At 40.7% G+C, this 16,234-nt stretch overlaps 2 protein-coding genes across 8 annotated transcripts in view; one reads left to right on the top strand and one right to left on the bottom strand.

The window, feature by feature from the left end:
* Positions 1 to 338: 338 nt before the first annotated feature.
* Positions 339 to 13,112, bottom strand: LOC127369013 (WW domain-containing adapter protein with coiled-coil). Of its 3 annotated transcripts, XM_051410141.1 has the most exons (13): positions 12,777 to 13,111; positions 12,294 to 12,327; positions 11,021 to 11,210; positions 8,652 to 8,743; positions 6,681 to 6,796; positions 6,368 to 6,465; positions 5,898 to 6,176; positions 4,497 to 4,613; positions 3,820 to 3,968; positions 3,527 to 3,618; positions 2,754 to 2,937; positions 1,814 to 1,941; positions 339 to 1,717 (listed from the first exon to the last, which is right to left on the bottom strand). In XM_051410141.1, exons 1-13 carry the CDS (start codon positions 12,815 to 12,817, stop codon positions 1,648 to 1,650), a joined length of 1,590 nt encoding a protein of 529 aa, XP_051266101.1. In that variant the 5' UTR covers positions 12,818 to 13,111; the 3' UTR covers positions 339 to 1,647. The 3 variants fall into 3 exon arrangements, 2 of the variants coding, with proteins under 2 accessions (XP_051266101.1, XP_051266102.1); XM_051410142.1 differs by lacking the exon at positions 4,497 to 4,613 and having other exon boundaries at positions 12,777 to 13,112; XR_007886018.1 differs by lacking the exon at positions 339 to 1,717 and having other exon boundaries at positions 2,143 to 2,937; positions 12,777 to 13,112.
* Positions 12,975 to 16,234, top strand: part of LOC127368930 (MAGUK p55 subfamily member 7-like) — a 21,858-nt gene continuing 18,598 nt past the window's right edge. For 2 of the 5 annotated variants that reach the window (XM_051410136.1, XM_051410134.1), the window contains exons 1-3: positions 14,465 to 14,757; positions 15,515 to 15,549; positions 15,872 to 15,990. In XM_051410136.1, coding sequence (XP_051266096.1) covers positions 15,525 to 15,549; positions 15,872 to 15,990 — 144 coding nt within the window. In that variant the 5' untranslated portion in view covers positions 14,465 to 14,757; positions 15,515 to 15,524. Of the gene's footprint in view, positions 13,106 to 14,459; positions 14,758 to 15,514; positions 15,550 to 15,871; positions 15,991 to 16,234 lie in introns of those variants that run through there. The other 3 variants (XM_051410135.1, XR_007885990.1, XR_007885984.1) reach the window with 3 other exon arrangements.

Raw genomic sequence — 16,234 nt, 5'->3', positions numbered from 1 at the left:
TGGGGACACCTACACCTGATGAGTAATTGCATGACCTGATCTCATTGCACATTACATTTCCCAAAGCCATCACGCTAACCCTCCACCAGCTGCATAATTACACACATTAATTTAGCAAAATTATAAAATGCATAATTCTTCCCACATCCACACACACACACACAAGCAGTAAGTAAAAGTCAAGCGAGAGGTGTGGTATAATATTTTATTCTCATATTTTATGGAATACAAAGCCCCCCCAACCCAACTGCCTTGCCTCCCCCCCAAAAAGTGTGCACATCAGATGTGGTGGAAACTATTCAAGGACAAGGAAAAGAATAGCCGAGAGACAAAGGAAGTTTCTTAATGGGTGTAGAAGTGTACGACAGTTTAATGTGATGTTTATATAAAAGTATACCCTCTCATCATGAATGAACCCTTTAAAAAAAGTAGCCAAATCTGGCTAGAGTCAGTTGATAAAAGGGCTGCAGCCATGACAGCTGAACAAAAATGAGAAACAAAAACTTGGGTTACCTTTTTGAAAAAATAAATTGTCTTTCCATTGATATTTTCCATCATGACTACAAGGATGTAATCAATCATGTGCAACAATAATTTAGCTTTACATGACTGTAAACTCAGTCACTTTTCTTTTATCTCTTGCTAAGCTGCACAAAAGGAATGAAATATTTCCCAAATCGACTTGGGAGTGAAACAAAATGTTGACAATTATACAAAAAAGACAAATAGCGGAAGGGATAAGAAAATGGCCAGCAGGGCTACGAATGACTATAACCTCATGTACTAGCAGCCAACCTAGGTCCAATAATGTAGGCTTTTTCAAAATGGCTTTGAAACTTCTGGAGTGTGTTTGACAGAACTAGCCGTAACTCCTCAGTAAATTTGTACCACTGGAACCAAAACGCAGATTCCCATCACCTGGGACGAAAATAACCAAAGCACATTTAAGTATTTTCAGAAAGATCTGGCCAAACGTCTTCGCTAATCTCATGACATGTAAAAGCAGCCAGCCCTAAGACACACTGGGATGGCAAAACCACTGACAAGTATAGTGAATAAAAAATAACATTAGTAACATCACTGCCATTGAATCCATACATTTCAATGCATGACAAAGTCCATTTCAGAGGACTGGGGAGAGAACGAGTCCGTTCAATCCGCCCTCAGAACTGTGTCACGCCAATTATTATGAGATGGTTTTGTTTTAGTTGATTTTCCCAAGAATGAATTGTAATCTTTTCCTGACCACTACACATCAAAAACACACCAGAAAACAAGTTAACCCAATACAATACACACAATCCAAGGTTCACAGTCCGAAAAGGTGCTGTTTGAAAAGAGCCTCAGGTCCTCTGGGTTCACTGGTTAAAGTGTCCGACGCGGTAAACCGACAGTTTCACTTCTCAGTGAGAGCAATTCATGTGGTGGACACTGGAAAAACTAATTTTTAAAAAAAAAAAAAAAAAAAAGACATGTTCAGGATGATGGAGCTTCACCTTGTCAGCCGCTGTCTTCTAACAGCTTCTCTCAGTTGCTCTAGTAGGGAGAACAAACAGGCGGTGGCAGCTTGCTGTCCATGTCTATTCCTCTTTTTTAATCATTACTGTAATCCATCCATCCCAGTCCTTTCTTCCTCCGATCAGCTCCTCACACCATGTAGGAGTTCTGGTTCTTCAGCTTGTCCAGCTCTTTGCTCTGTTGCCTCAGAAACAGGATTCTGTAGTTTAGGGGGGAGAACAAGCACATGAATGTGTGACACAATCGTCCTTACCAGTTAATGTGGATCTCTGTGCAAATGTAACATTGGGCTCACCTCTGTTCCCTCAGTGTGGCCTGAATTTCACACACTCTGACCAGGGAGCGGAGGTTCTTCAGCTCTGTGCAGATCTCAGACATGTACAAGCTGCCCATGTTGTGGATGTCCTCACGCAACCGAGCCGCCTGACGGAACGGGAGGAGAGCTTTGTGTCAAGTCATGACTAAAGAGTTTCACAAACAGTCAACATACTGCGACAACATCAACATTAGCTTCCTGACTTTGTGCTTCTGAACTAAAAAAAACTGAAAGTTGAGCTGCAGGTTTATTCTTAACCTTCAAAGTAGAAGTTTCACAGAAAGAATACCATCACAAGGACTGCTTACCTGGTATTTCACAAGCTTTCAACCACAACTAACAGCCTTCCTCTGCAGATGGGAGTTGCTCAGTTGTCATGTAGATGGTTAAGCTTTTATGGTTTATTGCAACCTTTGAGAAAGGCCAAAACATGAGCCTGAAAACTTCAGAAACATCAAGTAGACCTTGTGAAATAACCTTTTTGTTCTGGCCTCATGACTGGACAAAACCACCAACGCTCTGGGCTTCCCTGGCTCCATGATGCTGCTACAGCTATAAAAACCAGTGGTAAGCAGCCCTGTCTCCATCTACCCAGAGTCAGTGATATTGGTGCGGTGCCTGCGTAGAGCCCCAAGGATACTAAAAGACAGTAACCACCCCGCTGCCGTCTGCCAGGCGATACAGAAGTATCCACTGCAGAACCACCAGACCGCAGAGCAGTTTATTTCCTCAGGCTGAGAAACTCAACTCATCTTCCTTACTCCACCATAAATAAAGAGTTATTATTTATTCCTCCATTTATATAATTTTTTGTTTTGCAAGTAGCAAACAGGACCACAACACGCATTTTGCCATAAAATGATAAATAAATGAACCTTGTACCTGTGTAACTTGTGGACATCTCTGTGGTGGACAGTACCTGTTTCTCAGTGTTCTCTGAAGGCCATCCTTGGATATGTCTGATGAGGTTCTCATCAAAATGAGCTGCCAGGGTGGGAGTGAAGGTCCCGGGGGTGTCGGCCTGGGTTTGGCTGGTGCTGCTTGAGGGGACATGGGGCAATGCAGCACCAGATATGTTTGATCCCGTACACAGCATCTCCTGGCTGTTGGAGCGAGACAACAGATTAAGTAGATGCCACAATGCCAATAAACTCCAACTGCAGTTCCCCTAATGATGGAATACTGATGTGTGGGCATAATACTGATGTGTTGGCATAATTCCTCACAGATACTGCAGATTATTCAGTCTATACCATTTTATTATAATCTCTGAATAACTCAAAACACTGCTCATCATATTTTGAAGGTGAATAACTAGACTCTGATGGAGCATACTTCTAGTTCAGGGAACTGCATAATTACAAGTGTTGCTCTAACACTGCACATGGATTTATGTAATAGCAGTCATCCACATTGGATTCAAGCAGCAATAAATTACTTTTCTTACTGTTTACATGTCTTTCCAGAAAACTCTAAATACACAGACCTCGCTGTAAACAGGCCTCTTTGGAACTACTTTCTACCAACCAAATGCTCCCTATGAAAACTGTTAATTGTCGTCTTACTTTGTGAAATGTGTTTTTGTAATGGAGATGGACTGTCCTTTTAGTTGTGGAAAATACTTTGTTTTTATTTGTCTGCTTTACCTCCAAGCAATCCATCATCACAAACTATTTGCGCTAGTGTTTCTACCTTCTCTGCTGGAGAGTTCTGGGGTCCTCTGGACGCTTCTCAGCAGTCTGAGAAAGGGAGACTGAGCCTTGTTTACCTAGAGACATACTGCCCTGAAAGGGGGAAGAACAGATGGCAAGAGAGGAAAAAAATATGTATGAAAACAAAAGCCAGAAAGAAAAGATGTCGCAGATGAGGGCAAAAAAAAAAGTGGGAGAGAGAAGGGAAAGATTGGGTTAGTCACAAGCAACGGGAAGTTCTCCTCCGTTCATCACACTGGACTTTTCTTTGTTACTTCTGGTTCTGCCACTCACCCTTGTTTGTAAGGATGTGATGCTGCCAGGGTGCACGCCCAGAAGGGATTTCTGGTTGTTCTGTGGTGTGCCGTTCCGTGGTGAGACATACGGCCGCGGTGATGATGCGTCAGACGTCAGAGAGACAGGCGACTGACTGGAGTGCTGGGCTGAAACAGGAAGCCAGAAGTCAGTACGGATGAAAAGAAGAAGATCATTACGACGCTTTCCTTCTGATCTGATCATCTTAAACATATACAAATACAGAATAATTGCTGAAATTGATCAACACCGGCAGTACTAGTCCTCATGACAACCCTGCAGTAATTTCCTTGCTTGGAGTGGAGAATATCACCTACGAATGATCAGTTTGGCAACAATGCAGCAAACAATCTGACAAGCTAATTAAAAGACTACAGTCCTGTAATAAGGCTTTCACACTTGGGATCGCTATGCAACACGTCTTCTGTTCCAGCAGAGGAGGCTCACTGGAATACATGGGTGAACATTTTGTTTATCCACATAGCTGTAGTCTAACCCCGTATATATCACATAAAGGGACTGAAATGGTAACAAATCGGGTTTTACAATGCATTAAAAAAATATTTTTGGGGACAGGCAGAGCAGGATTCTTTTTTTTTTTAAAAAGGGAAATTAGTTTGTGTAGCAGATGGTGAGAAACAGCGAGGAGGCCGTACCTTGGTTGGAGTGCTGAGCAGCTGAGAGCAGAGCAGTGACGTTGAAAGCAGGTCCAGCAGTGAGGAGCTTATGAAGCACAGACCGCAAGGAAGCTTGGGTGACAGCAGCTGCCAAGACTGGAGGGAGGAAAGAGGAAACATGTACACACACACACACACATATACACACACACACACATATACACACACACACACACACACACACACACACACACACACAGGTGAGTGCGCAGGGACACACAACAGGTGAGTGCAGTAACACGCATGGTTGAGTCAGAAAACAGAGTTAAGATAAGGAACAAATCAACGGAAAGATTAATCTTTTCACCAGCCGCGGGAGCCGGTTCATGTAAATGTCATTTTACCAGCTGGAGGAACTTGGGGGGGGTTAAACATTGAGCACACACATGTATGTCAGGTTCACACAGAATAGGAAGAGATCCATCATAAATGACAAGCGTCCAGGTTATGAACAGCAAAATCCAGTCACCCATCGATAACAGGATTAAAACACACGGATAAGGGATGGAAAGATATTGTTCAAGCAGGACTAGATCCACAGCTGTGTGAACACAAGCTACTGTATTGGTGTGAATATAAGACGGTCTCCCTTTTTCCAACACCTGTTTTGGACTTTTTGAAGCTATAACGCACTCTTGCACTAACCCTGTTAGGAAAGTTTCCCTCAGACGCTATTAATCCGAGGAGAAGAGAGTCCTCATCCCTAAAGCATTTTCCTTTGTAAAAAGGAAAAAAGAAAAAAACCTCTTACTAAACTACTTACTCAGACTTACTCTTGTCAGACTCTTGAAAGTAGCAGTTATCATTTATCTTTTCGTCATTTTGTGCTGCACGTTGTCTGTGGCAGCAATAATTCTGGGCTGCTTGACAAATGATTCAATCCACAGTCTGATTCTGCACTATAGACGTCCCTCATCATTAATTTATTTCCTCTGTGGCACCTAAGCACGTTACACAGGAGCCTTCAGAAAGTCCTGCATAGGAAACCTTTTTTAGGGTCAACTTGAAACAACACACTATAAAAAGACCTGAAAACACTTGCTAGCTTAGCAACAGCAAGGCTACAAACAACCCATAATGCACCACTCTCTGTAGGAGAAAAGAATATCAGATGATGTGAACACATGATTGTTTTGGGCCAATACACTTGGTGGCCCCAGTGTTAAGCAGAGCCATGAACTAGCAGTGTTAATTCAATGCAGTAGCCAAAAGTGTGTTGTGTTATTTGTTACACAGGATCAAGCCCAAAAGGTCTTATTAAAGCCACTATGTGCAGGTGACCCCTATGATACTATCAACAAAGACACTATGGCAGATTGCATTATGTGTGGAGGTGGAAGAAGAGTCCTCTGGTGTTTCTTTGATCTTTTGTGCCCTCACCCTCATTGAGCTTGGCCATGTCCATGCTGCCGTTGTTCATCTGCAGAGTGGCCTGCAGCGCTGGGAGGAGCTGGTGCAGGAGGGCGGGGTCCTGCAGCAGCGCTGGTGACGGGGACTGGACAGACTGGGGCACCTGCCCCGAAGAGGAGGAAGAGGAGGAGGACATGGCGGAGGGGGTGGAACCTAAAGCGCCAGCAGCAGAGTTCAGGCTCTGAGAAGAAGAGGAAGAGGAGGAATGGCCGGAGTTGGATGTTGTGGACTGGTCCCCTGATGTGGTCTCTGTGGAGACGAGTGGAGCAGGAGAATACAGTATTACTTAACACAATATATATTGAGTAAATATGTGCAGCAGACAATTAATTACAATAAAAAACCCTCCTTGATGTTTATCCAGAAAATGATCAACATGATGACTATTAAAAAAAACTTATATCATAAATACTTAGGTTTTATAATTAAAATATATTTACTTGTTGTGGCTTTGTCCTGCAAGGCCTCTTGTCTGTAATCCATGTCCCTGGGGAAACTGTTGGTCGCCATCTTGACTGAGTCCTTCTGTCGTTGCTCCCTGATGCAGATTAAGCAGAAAGCAACAGTGACAATGTGCAAGATGCAGGCAGCAGTTAGACTCTGAGCTAATGATATTCCATTGAGCCCGGTGCACTGTGTGACCTTTTAATGTACAACTCTGCATGAGGATGAGAATCTCCATTGCTGTTTCAGGTTAAAATGGAATGGTCTTTCAATGTACATATGTTAGTAAAGTCATTTAAGTGGGCTTGCCTCTCCAACAGGTCCTTGGGCTTCTCCCATTGGGAGACCTCAGTTCTACAGTTATAGTAGTACTTCTTGCCAGAGGAGCTGATGTGTTCTGTCCAGTCATCTGCCGGGTCCTGGTGCTGAGAGATGGGAAATTATGACAAGTTAAAGAGTACCACTGACAACAACATTTATTAGGCAAAAAAAAAACAGTAAATAAAAAGTTATAGATTTTGCTCTGTCTGAATCTCTTCCTTTCGCTGTCGACAGACACACTGCATACACTGCACACACAACATTTTGGAAGCAGTGCTTACACAGTTGCCATTTTATCCACCATTTTGTCCGTAAATGTCACAGGTAACACTAAACCATAATGCTCCCGTACAGCAGATCAAAGCAATGCTCACGGATCCTCTAAATGTAAGCTACTCTGTCTGTCCACTTGCCATTTCCAAGACTGAGTGACAGCTGCACACTTCATCTGTGCCAACTGAGACTTTTCACTGAGTGCAGGGCTTTTTCCCTCCCATGCCTTTGACCTCATAGCCTATTTCTAATGAACCGAACAATACATACACACCCCAACTTGTGACTAATGAACTGAACCGTTGGTATTTTTCAACTTGATCCATTCCAACCCTATTTCATACTGTATGGAAGTGAATGGACGTTAGCAAAAATGCATTTAAAAATCTGAACCACTAAAGCACAGTTTGAAAAATAGTCAGCAGCAATGGTATGGTTATGGTCTGCAGGTAAATGGACTAAAACATGCACAAATACTATGCAATAATGTTCCTCCACGGATGTTATGATTTCAAAATATGCGAATGGAGTACACCTAACATAAGTCTATGTTCCTTCAGTAGGTGAGCATCCCTCACTTTACATTCTTAATAATGGATAAGGGCTTTTCAGTCTGGATGGGAACAGCTATGTTTATTATTAATGGCTGCGTATATATTGACAAGTCCAGTCATTACAACAACTTCAGGAGAAAAATGTAGTTTCCCATATCCTGTTTTTCCTATTTACAATTACAAAACTGCCCCCATAACACATTATTTGATGCTTTCTCTCTTGAGGAAAGCAAATTACATGGCCCTAAGAGAAATGCGGACAGCACTAGTAATACGACATTATAGCAGTGTCTTCTATTACTACAAACAAAAGAGTTTTTGTTTGATTTTACATTTACCACTGGGAGGAGGAGGGGGCAGTTTTTGACAACTGCAGACCCACAAAAAAATGGACAGTTATTTTTGCATTAGCTGAGGGCTAATCTAACAGTTCTGGGCTTGTGAACGTCAATGTAGAGCAGAGGAGGACAGAATGGCATAACTATAACTATTAGTAAAATATATGAGTAAAACATAATAGTTCATTATTAATTATTAATCTTGCTATATCTGACCTGTATAACACCCATGTCTCTTCCTGTGTTCCTCTGCTGATGTATTTTCCTCTCATCTCTCTCTCTCATGTGTGCACATACAAGTTTACATTAGTAAACACTGTTTCGTTAACCTTTCAGGACGCTGACTATTACATATGCACTGCTCTACACTTTACTCATTTCAAAATGTTCAAAACAAATAACAGTACACATCAACACCATCAGTTTACTATACCACATAAACCTAGATGGCCTCTATTCATTATGCTGATAAACCAATGTCAGTCAGTGTCAGGGTAAATATTAAGTATAAGGCCTTATTGCTTAGTCCAACCAGTGACATGTGATTAGATAATTAAATTTCTTTAACAAGGAAGTCTACAATCTAAATCAGACAATCTACTCTATACAGGGTGTCTGTTACATAAATATGATGAATTAATCATGCACTGTTGTTGAGACAAAAATGTCAGCACACACAAATGGAGAGATGTCTCTACATAATGCCCCGCATACCATTTTCCAAATAGCGTGACGGCAATTTTAACAGGAAATGCTGAGGGTATATAATCAGATACTGCTGGACAACGTCTTACCCGGTCTGCAGGCTTGCTCTGAGTCGCATGCGAGTCGGAGCCATGGTGGGAGCTGTTGTTCTGAGAGTTCTCCTGAGGAGAGCCGCTGGTCCCTGCAACACAGTCATTTATCAAGTCACAGAAAATACACAATGTTCTGCAGAGGACCGAATCTTCAGTAGGGATGGGGATCGAGGCCCTGTTCTATAAGGACCCGGTTCCAAATGTCTACAAATCCTCAAGTAAATCCATTACTAAAAATCATCTATGCATCAAGGTTTCATTTAATCCATATAACTATACACAGCCATGCAGCGCACTGTGTTTGCGCAGATGATTATTGCTGTCACACAATGCGTTTTAGAGAGAGAAAAAAGCGAGTTGCAAAGACGAGACCGGAGAAAACAAAGTTTGGGATCATTTCAAGCAGAAACAAAACGAAAACTCTGTTGTAAAACTGAACAAGACTAGCACAATAACACGATGTTAGTGCTAGGCTAGTTACCAACCACAAGTCATTGTTTATCCGTGGATAAAATCAAAAGAGAAAACACGATCAATCATCTGATCGCATGCGGCTTCCATAATTAGGGAAACTGCAGTTGGAGTGATTGACATTGTGGCATCTACACCCAGTCAATCAGTTGTCTCTCTCCAACAGATTGGTAGCTGCTAGATAGACTAACTAGCTGTCCCCACTCTGGACCACTCTAAAGAAGTCACTGTAGTACAGTTACATAAACAGGGACTTTTTATCTATTTTCTGTGGCAGTAAATACAACAACTATTGTACTGCAACCTGACCTTATCTACACACTTTATGGCCGACTGAAGGAACGTAACTATCCCTTACACACCGGAAAAGACTCACTTCCTACAAGAAACCGGCACGTTACCCACAAGGCCACCTTCCTTACAGTGGAAGGCTCGGCTGCAGTTAGGCTGTGGGTGTAGGAAGGATCAGATCCTTTACTTAAGTTAAGGCTGCCCAATTAATCGAAATTTGATCATGATTACAATTTTGGGGCCAAACGATCTCAAAACTAATAAAATCGGAGGGAAACGATTTTTTTTTTCATTTTCTGTTGTGCAACGTTGTATAGAAAAAAGCTGAGCCCCTGAATTGGGACACAGCCACAGTCTGTGTATTTCGCTCGTGCTTATTTCCTTATTTCCGTCCCTCCCCCGCAGCACGCACTGCACATCATGCGCTCGGTATACTCGCCGTTCCCGACCTGTCGCGCGACAATGTGAAGTCACGGGAGTGTCGTAACTATTTATACTTGCGCCGGTGGTCGCGACACTAGTTGCAGTCTTCTCCTGTCACGTTGTTTTCGTTTGAACAGGTAAGTTTAAAAAAAAATTATCGTTTGAATAATCATGATTTCAATTTTGACCCAAATAATCGTGATCATGATTTTTTACATAATCGAGCAGCCCTAACTTAAGTAAAAGTACTAAAACAGGTACAGTGGGGGTCTCTGAAACTAGTGTAAATGTATGTATTTTCTCTACTTTATATTTACTATTGCTTTAACAAAGCAAAGGTAATTCTTAATCTGATTAAATGATGAAATAATGAATAGAACACTTGATTATTTAGTTAATCGATAGCTTCAGCTCGAGAGATGAATCATGTCATTTCAATCAAATCACAGATGCACAAACATACATCGGCTGTCTAATAAAGTTTATCAGTTCAATTCAATTGTCTGGCAAATGCTATTAAGCAATAAAAGCAATCAGAGTTCTGTGAAGAATGTATTGTCGTCTCGTCTTTCCACCAAATTAACAGAAAAGTATTGATAGTGGTATCGATGAAGACCCGGATCGTTAAGCACTCTCGAAAATGGTATCAATACCAATAAAAATGAACGATCCCCATCCCTAATCCTCACCTGCCAAATGAGAAACACTTTGGTTGTGGCTGTTTTAGGTTGGCTTTAATTACATTTGAGCAGTAATGGCTATATTGTGATCTGAAGGCAGTGAGATGGCAAAATAATCTAAATCTTTCCATCTTTCTTTCCATGACAGTTTCTATGTTAATGTTTTGCTTTTCATCAAACTCTGCACGCACTCAAAAGTGACATGGATTGGCGTGCATACATGACTGAATTTTATGTCAGAGATCAAACAAAAGAAGAATGCTAAAATTAACCGTGGAGACATTGATATCCATCAGATGACTCTGTATGTCATTTAACAGCATCACTCACAATAAGCTGAGGCTGAGCGCTGTTAGTTTGCCTGCAGCCACAAGCATCTGGCATTTTCTATGTGTCAGAGGTTAATGCAGGAACGAGATGCTACCTTTTTCATTTATAACAACCCTTTAAGATAGAACTTAAGATTGCATGCATGTGTAAGACCACTAAAACCAGGCTTACCATTTTTCCCTCTAACTGTGTGAGAGGTTTTTGCCTTGCCATGTCCTGCGCCGTCTCCATGTCTACTGACAGGACTTTCGTCCGAGCGTCGCAGCATCTTGTAAGGGGGCGTAGGGTCCGATGAGCCATCACGCACCTTGTCGTAACGGTGAAGGCTGCTGGACTGGCTCTTTGGCTGAGATTTATGGGTCTAGATTGAATAAAGCACGAAAGACTTGGATGTGGATGTGCTCAAGGTTACACTGATGTCATTTTCTCCACGCAGCTCATACCATCATTACATTTTCTGGAAAATAGCGCATTAAGCAAGCTTCAATGATTAAGTGCAACACCACTGAGATGAATAACACAGTGAAAACAGAACTGATAACTTCAAAAATAAATAAATTCCAGCTCAGTGTGGGAGTGGTTGAATGAAACACAGAATATTTTGACTCATGGAGCATGAGATGTTTTGCTTCTTCTAGATATTGTCATACATTTTTGCTTCCAAAAGAAACATATCTGTTCCATAGTATATTAGCTTTAGCATTAAAATAGCTTATTCAAAGGCAAGGGTTTGCTCAATCTATTACATTTGTTTTACATTTTTGTGAGGCCATTTGTTTTATCATTTTGTAGTAAATTGTATTCTAAACTGAAGAATTGAACTGTATCATTACACATATGGATTCTGTTTTATATAAACTCCATAACTGTGGCTGGCTAGTTTTTCTAATATTTTCCAAATTTTGTTTAAATAAATATTACCAGTGTGAGATGTGCCTTTTTTGCAATGAATATTACAATTTGAGTGTACAGCCAATCTTTCCTGCCTTACATTTACTGAATGTAGCCATTTAAAAGCTAGTAACAACAGTATTTGGAGGCACTACACTGATGCACTAATGTATTGAATTTAAGTATAAAATGTAGCAAGCTTCATAAGGACATTACAAAGTGCCACAGCAGTATGTCCTATGGAAAGTTGTGTAGCAGCCATGTGGATTAATGTAAATAAGAAATGTTATGGTTTCTATAGTTCCACAGTATCTTTAAGCGCCAATGTTATTGGAAGTTCAACTGGGGCTGGGTTAGTGAGATCTGCCTCACAGAACAGATTTGAAAACACTGCTAATTCTGAGTATGGAAGGCATCTCCTCAATCACACTATGGACATTTGAGTTGAGTATTTTAATGGAAGAATACTGTATTACACCTTCATTAGCTAACGTTACGTTAGTGGAGAGTATTGACAGGAGACTGATAACAAACTGAATATATCATAACTTACCTGATAGGATTGTGAATCCCTTCTGTCGTTGCACCTGTGAAGACACATTAAAAAACCCCGATATTATTAGACAGTTAGCTCTTTAACGGTCAGGTTAGGTTTCTAAGCTTAACAACACACTTTTAACATATTTAGCTAATTAGCTGCCGTTAGCCAAGTTAGCTCGATTCGCCACCTTAGCAACAGCTGTTTGCTCATCATGTCACCGGTAGAAAATAACCGATAATGTTTAAGATATATCGTACATAAGTCGCCCTTTATTCATGTACACGTTAGTGAGCTAGTTTTAAGGTAACGTCAGTCGATTAGCCAAGTTATAGGAAACAGCTAATTGCAGGCAAACAGTTAACGCTAGCTGATAGCACTGATAGCTAAACGGATACACGCAAACACGAACAACCAACCTACGAATATTAAAAAAAAAAAAAAACGCGTAAACCCTAACCATTGTTTGTTAAATGTTAACGTGTGTGCTTGATTTACCCATCGCTGACTCTTGTTGGTTTCCTTGCATACATCACCATCAAGGCCGTGGTGATGTATGTATGTGTGTGAGGGGGAACCGTGGCCTCCTGTCTGTCTGCTCTCACAGTTCTCTTTTCTTCAGCTTCCTGATATCTACACTCTCTCTATCCGGCCAAACTGGTACCTACAAGCCGTGCACCGAGCACCAGCACTGCATAGCGGGTGGTCTTTATTAAAAACCACCCTCAGTGCATCATCTGGCATGTAGTTACGGTAGGCGCTTGGCTTGGCCGATCTAGCTAAGAGAAAAGCAGCAGTCAGGAGGAAACGGAGAGACGGACTTATCGGTAATGTTTAGCTAGAAAATGGATTTCCGGTGTCACCTTTCAAAATATAAGTGCAACTATCGAATATGCTAAATTTAGTAAATCATTTGTTCGTTAACTTGTTGTTTTATCTTTGTAGCGACTATACATACTCGTAATGTTACAGTCAAACTCAGGACAAAATAGACAAAAATAAGGAAAATCCGCTATAACATTGCCACAGTTTAAAATGATAAGCATCTTGTACCTGTGTCGGGTAGGCCAAAGTATTATTGAGTAGAGCTGTCATCGTTGGAAAATACGGTATACTCCTCATATCGTGAGAAAATAATACTAGATATGACAAGAGGTTTCTAATTAAGGAAACTTCCTTGTACGCAGATTATATCAAGTCATATTTTACGTTAAATTCACACATAATTTGTGTTATAACGAATAAAGAACGAAAATATGTTTGTTTTTTAAATAAAAAAAACAGCATATTTATCCTGAAATGTAGGAAGAAGTGGCAACCAGACTTGCCGTTATTAAATTTTTTTTTTTCTCATTTTATAGCAATATCCCTTTATCATGTCCAAGCAGAACGATACAAACTACACGCCCTCGTTATAAAAACCAATGTGAGATATTTTCTTCCCACTGTGGCAGTTTCAACAAAGATTGCGCTCTTATTTTGAAATAAGTAGCTTCATTTCCGGTATTAGCCTAGCTGTCTCTGGATAACGTGACGCAGCTGAAAACGAAGCTAGATGGTGCTGTGGACTCCTCCTACGAGTTCACATCTCGTTGGCTGGCCATTTTCTGGGACACACCCACGGTCTGTCGGCTAGTCTTGTCTGTTGTCTTTACACAATAATACCAGAGAGACTTTGCCCTCCTTGAACAGTACTACCTTTTTCTCCTGGAGACTTTCATTGGTTTGTGGTTTGTGTATAAAGAGGCTGTAACTAATGTTAAAGTAACTCTGGTTCTCTGGTCAGTGTGAGCATAACATTTCTTATATTTCTGTCTTTATTCGACACTAGCCCATATATTGTGGTCCCATTAATGTAAATTCTCGGTTAGCCTCCCCCACAGAGAGGTCAGAGGTCAGGGTGATAGTCAGAGCAGTTTCTGTACTGGATAAGTATTCATTGCCCTGCACTGGCTCATGCCCCATATATAGACTTGAACCCAATGAATCGGGGTAATTGGATTTATACTGGGACATGCATCACCCAAAATCACCCCTCCTGTGATTGTTGAGGTTGATGCACTCCCCTTAATACATACCTTGGTCTTGTTACCTTAAAACCTTGAACACCCATGTATTGTGAGCCCAGAGAGAGAGGTGTGAAATTGGTATTTTGTACAGAAGAAAAATAAAATAAAAAGAGCACTGGAATATGCAACTGACCTCAGCTTTAGTTAAAATCAGTGTGGATGCACTCACAGTCATATGTGGGAAGTGAACGCCCCATGCTCTTTGATTGCTGTATTGATTTCCCGCTGGCATGATTTAGGTCAGACCTGACACATATTGACTAGATAAGAGACTGGCTCTTTTACAATCCGGCCAGTCGAACACTATACAGCCTCTCTCTACAAGTGGATGTTCAAATGCAGCTCATACTCTTTAGATATTAAGCGCTATGGCCTGCCTGAACTGGGCCTAATGGAGTGGACAGTCTCTGGTGAGTGCAGTTTAAGTTCTGCTAGGTTGTGCTGATTTCCTCGACTTAAGATGTGTTGGTATGGACATAAACATGTGTATAACGCTCTTAATCTGTAACTCAGAGTAGGTTCAAACTTGTTAATTTTTTTGCAAAATATTTTCATTTATTATCATCTTAAAATATTGTGTGGCTATTGTGTTTCTCCAGCCATGCTGATTGAGGGATACTGGAATATATTTCTTTACAGGCCTAAATTCTGTTATCTAACGAGTGCATTTCTGTTGAACCGATCCTCAAGATTTGTTTATCATAGTTAAATTATCTTAAATGAATCCAAATCCCAATATGAGAGAAAGTAAACATGAATTAATTTGAACAGAGGACATCCAGTACTGTGAGTTTTGTTTTCATCTTTTGTTTGAGGTTATTTTAGGTAATATCAAGTTTAATGTCATAAAAAAAATAATAATGACTGATTTAATAAGTTATTGACATAGCTGTGTGGTTAGTGGAACAGTGTATTACTGTACTGTTGAAATATCTTATACCAACATTAGGGGGCAGTAATATCTCATAAGAAGCATCTTTTACATACCATGTGAGAAACCCCCCCCCCAAAAAAAAGAGCTTTCTTTCCTTTCTCTAACAATTTCTCTTTTTCTGTCACAGTCCAGTTTCCATCTTGGCTGATAGAAACAAGGAAAATCTGGAGCAACTAACTGAATATGAATATAAGGGTTTTAATATTTGTTGAATTTTTCTGTTCTTCTCTCAGAGTGAGGAGGATGCTGAGCCGAACAGAACACAGAGGTATGTCCAAAGTGTAGCAGGTTAACACATTAGTGTTCTTTTCAACTCACTTACCCTGCCTTTATAGATAAAATACTCATGTGCATAACTGGAAAATAAAAGCAGTGAATCTTTTAAAAGCATCACACCGTCCATTTAACATTTGACCTCTCTCTTTGGGTTCTTGACCTCACCTCATAACATTCAAAACAGGTACTGTAAATTAATAACAGGTGCAGGCGGAGTGCTTATTGACGTGTGTGTGTGTGTGTGTGTGTGTGTGTGTGTGTGTGTGTGAATGTGTGTGTGAATGTGTGGGCGTGTTGTGCTCCTCCTCCTGCAGGCGTGTGCAGGCTGCTTTCATCAGTGATGTCTGGAACAGAGTCTCATACAGACAGAGAGGAGGACTACAGGTTCCTCCACAGCATGCTGATGGAGAAGAAGCTTCACCTGCTCTTTAAGGTGAAGACACACCTGTGTTACAGTGACTCATTTCGGTTGCAGCATCTGTTTTTTAAAGCTTTGTTAAGAGCTTTTTGTCTGCGTATAGGAGCTGTTAAAACACAGAGGTGGTTTAAATACTCTATTTTTTTTAGTAGTAATACTAGTATAAAAATACTCCACTACAGGTAGTCCTACCTTTGAATTGTTACTTAAGTAAAAGTACAGAAGTATTATCAGGAAAAATACTTAAATTCTCAAAAGT

The sequence above is a fragment of the Dicentrarchus labrax genome, unplaced genomic scaffold (genome assembly GCF_905237075.1).
Source record: "Dicentrarchus labrax unplaced genomic scaffold, dlabrax2021, whole genome shotgun sequence".
Taxonomy (NCBI): domain Eukaryota; kingdom Metazoa; phylum Chordata; class Actinopteri; family Moronidae; genus Dicentrarchus; species Dicentrarchus labrax.
The sequence above is the reverse complement of the archived record's forward strand: the minus strand, read 5'-3'. Positions and strand labels throughout refer to the sequence as shown.

Bases quoted from the DNA above. Each gene is read 5' to 3' on its own strand.
- LOC127369013 (XM_051410141.1), bottom strand. From the start codon at position 12,817: ATGGTGATGTATGCAAGGAAACCAACAAGAGTCAGCGATGG. The intron at 12,328-12,776 runs GTAAATCAAGCA...GTGTCTTCACAG, and splicing joins CCAACAAGAGTCAGCGATGG to GTGCAACGACAGAAGGGATT. The intron at 6,177-6,367 runs GTAAATATATTT...TCGTCTCCACAG, and splicing joins GCAGGACAAAGCCACAACAA to AGACCACATCAGGGGACCAG.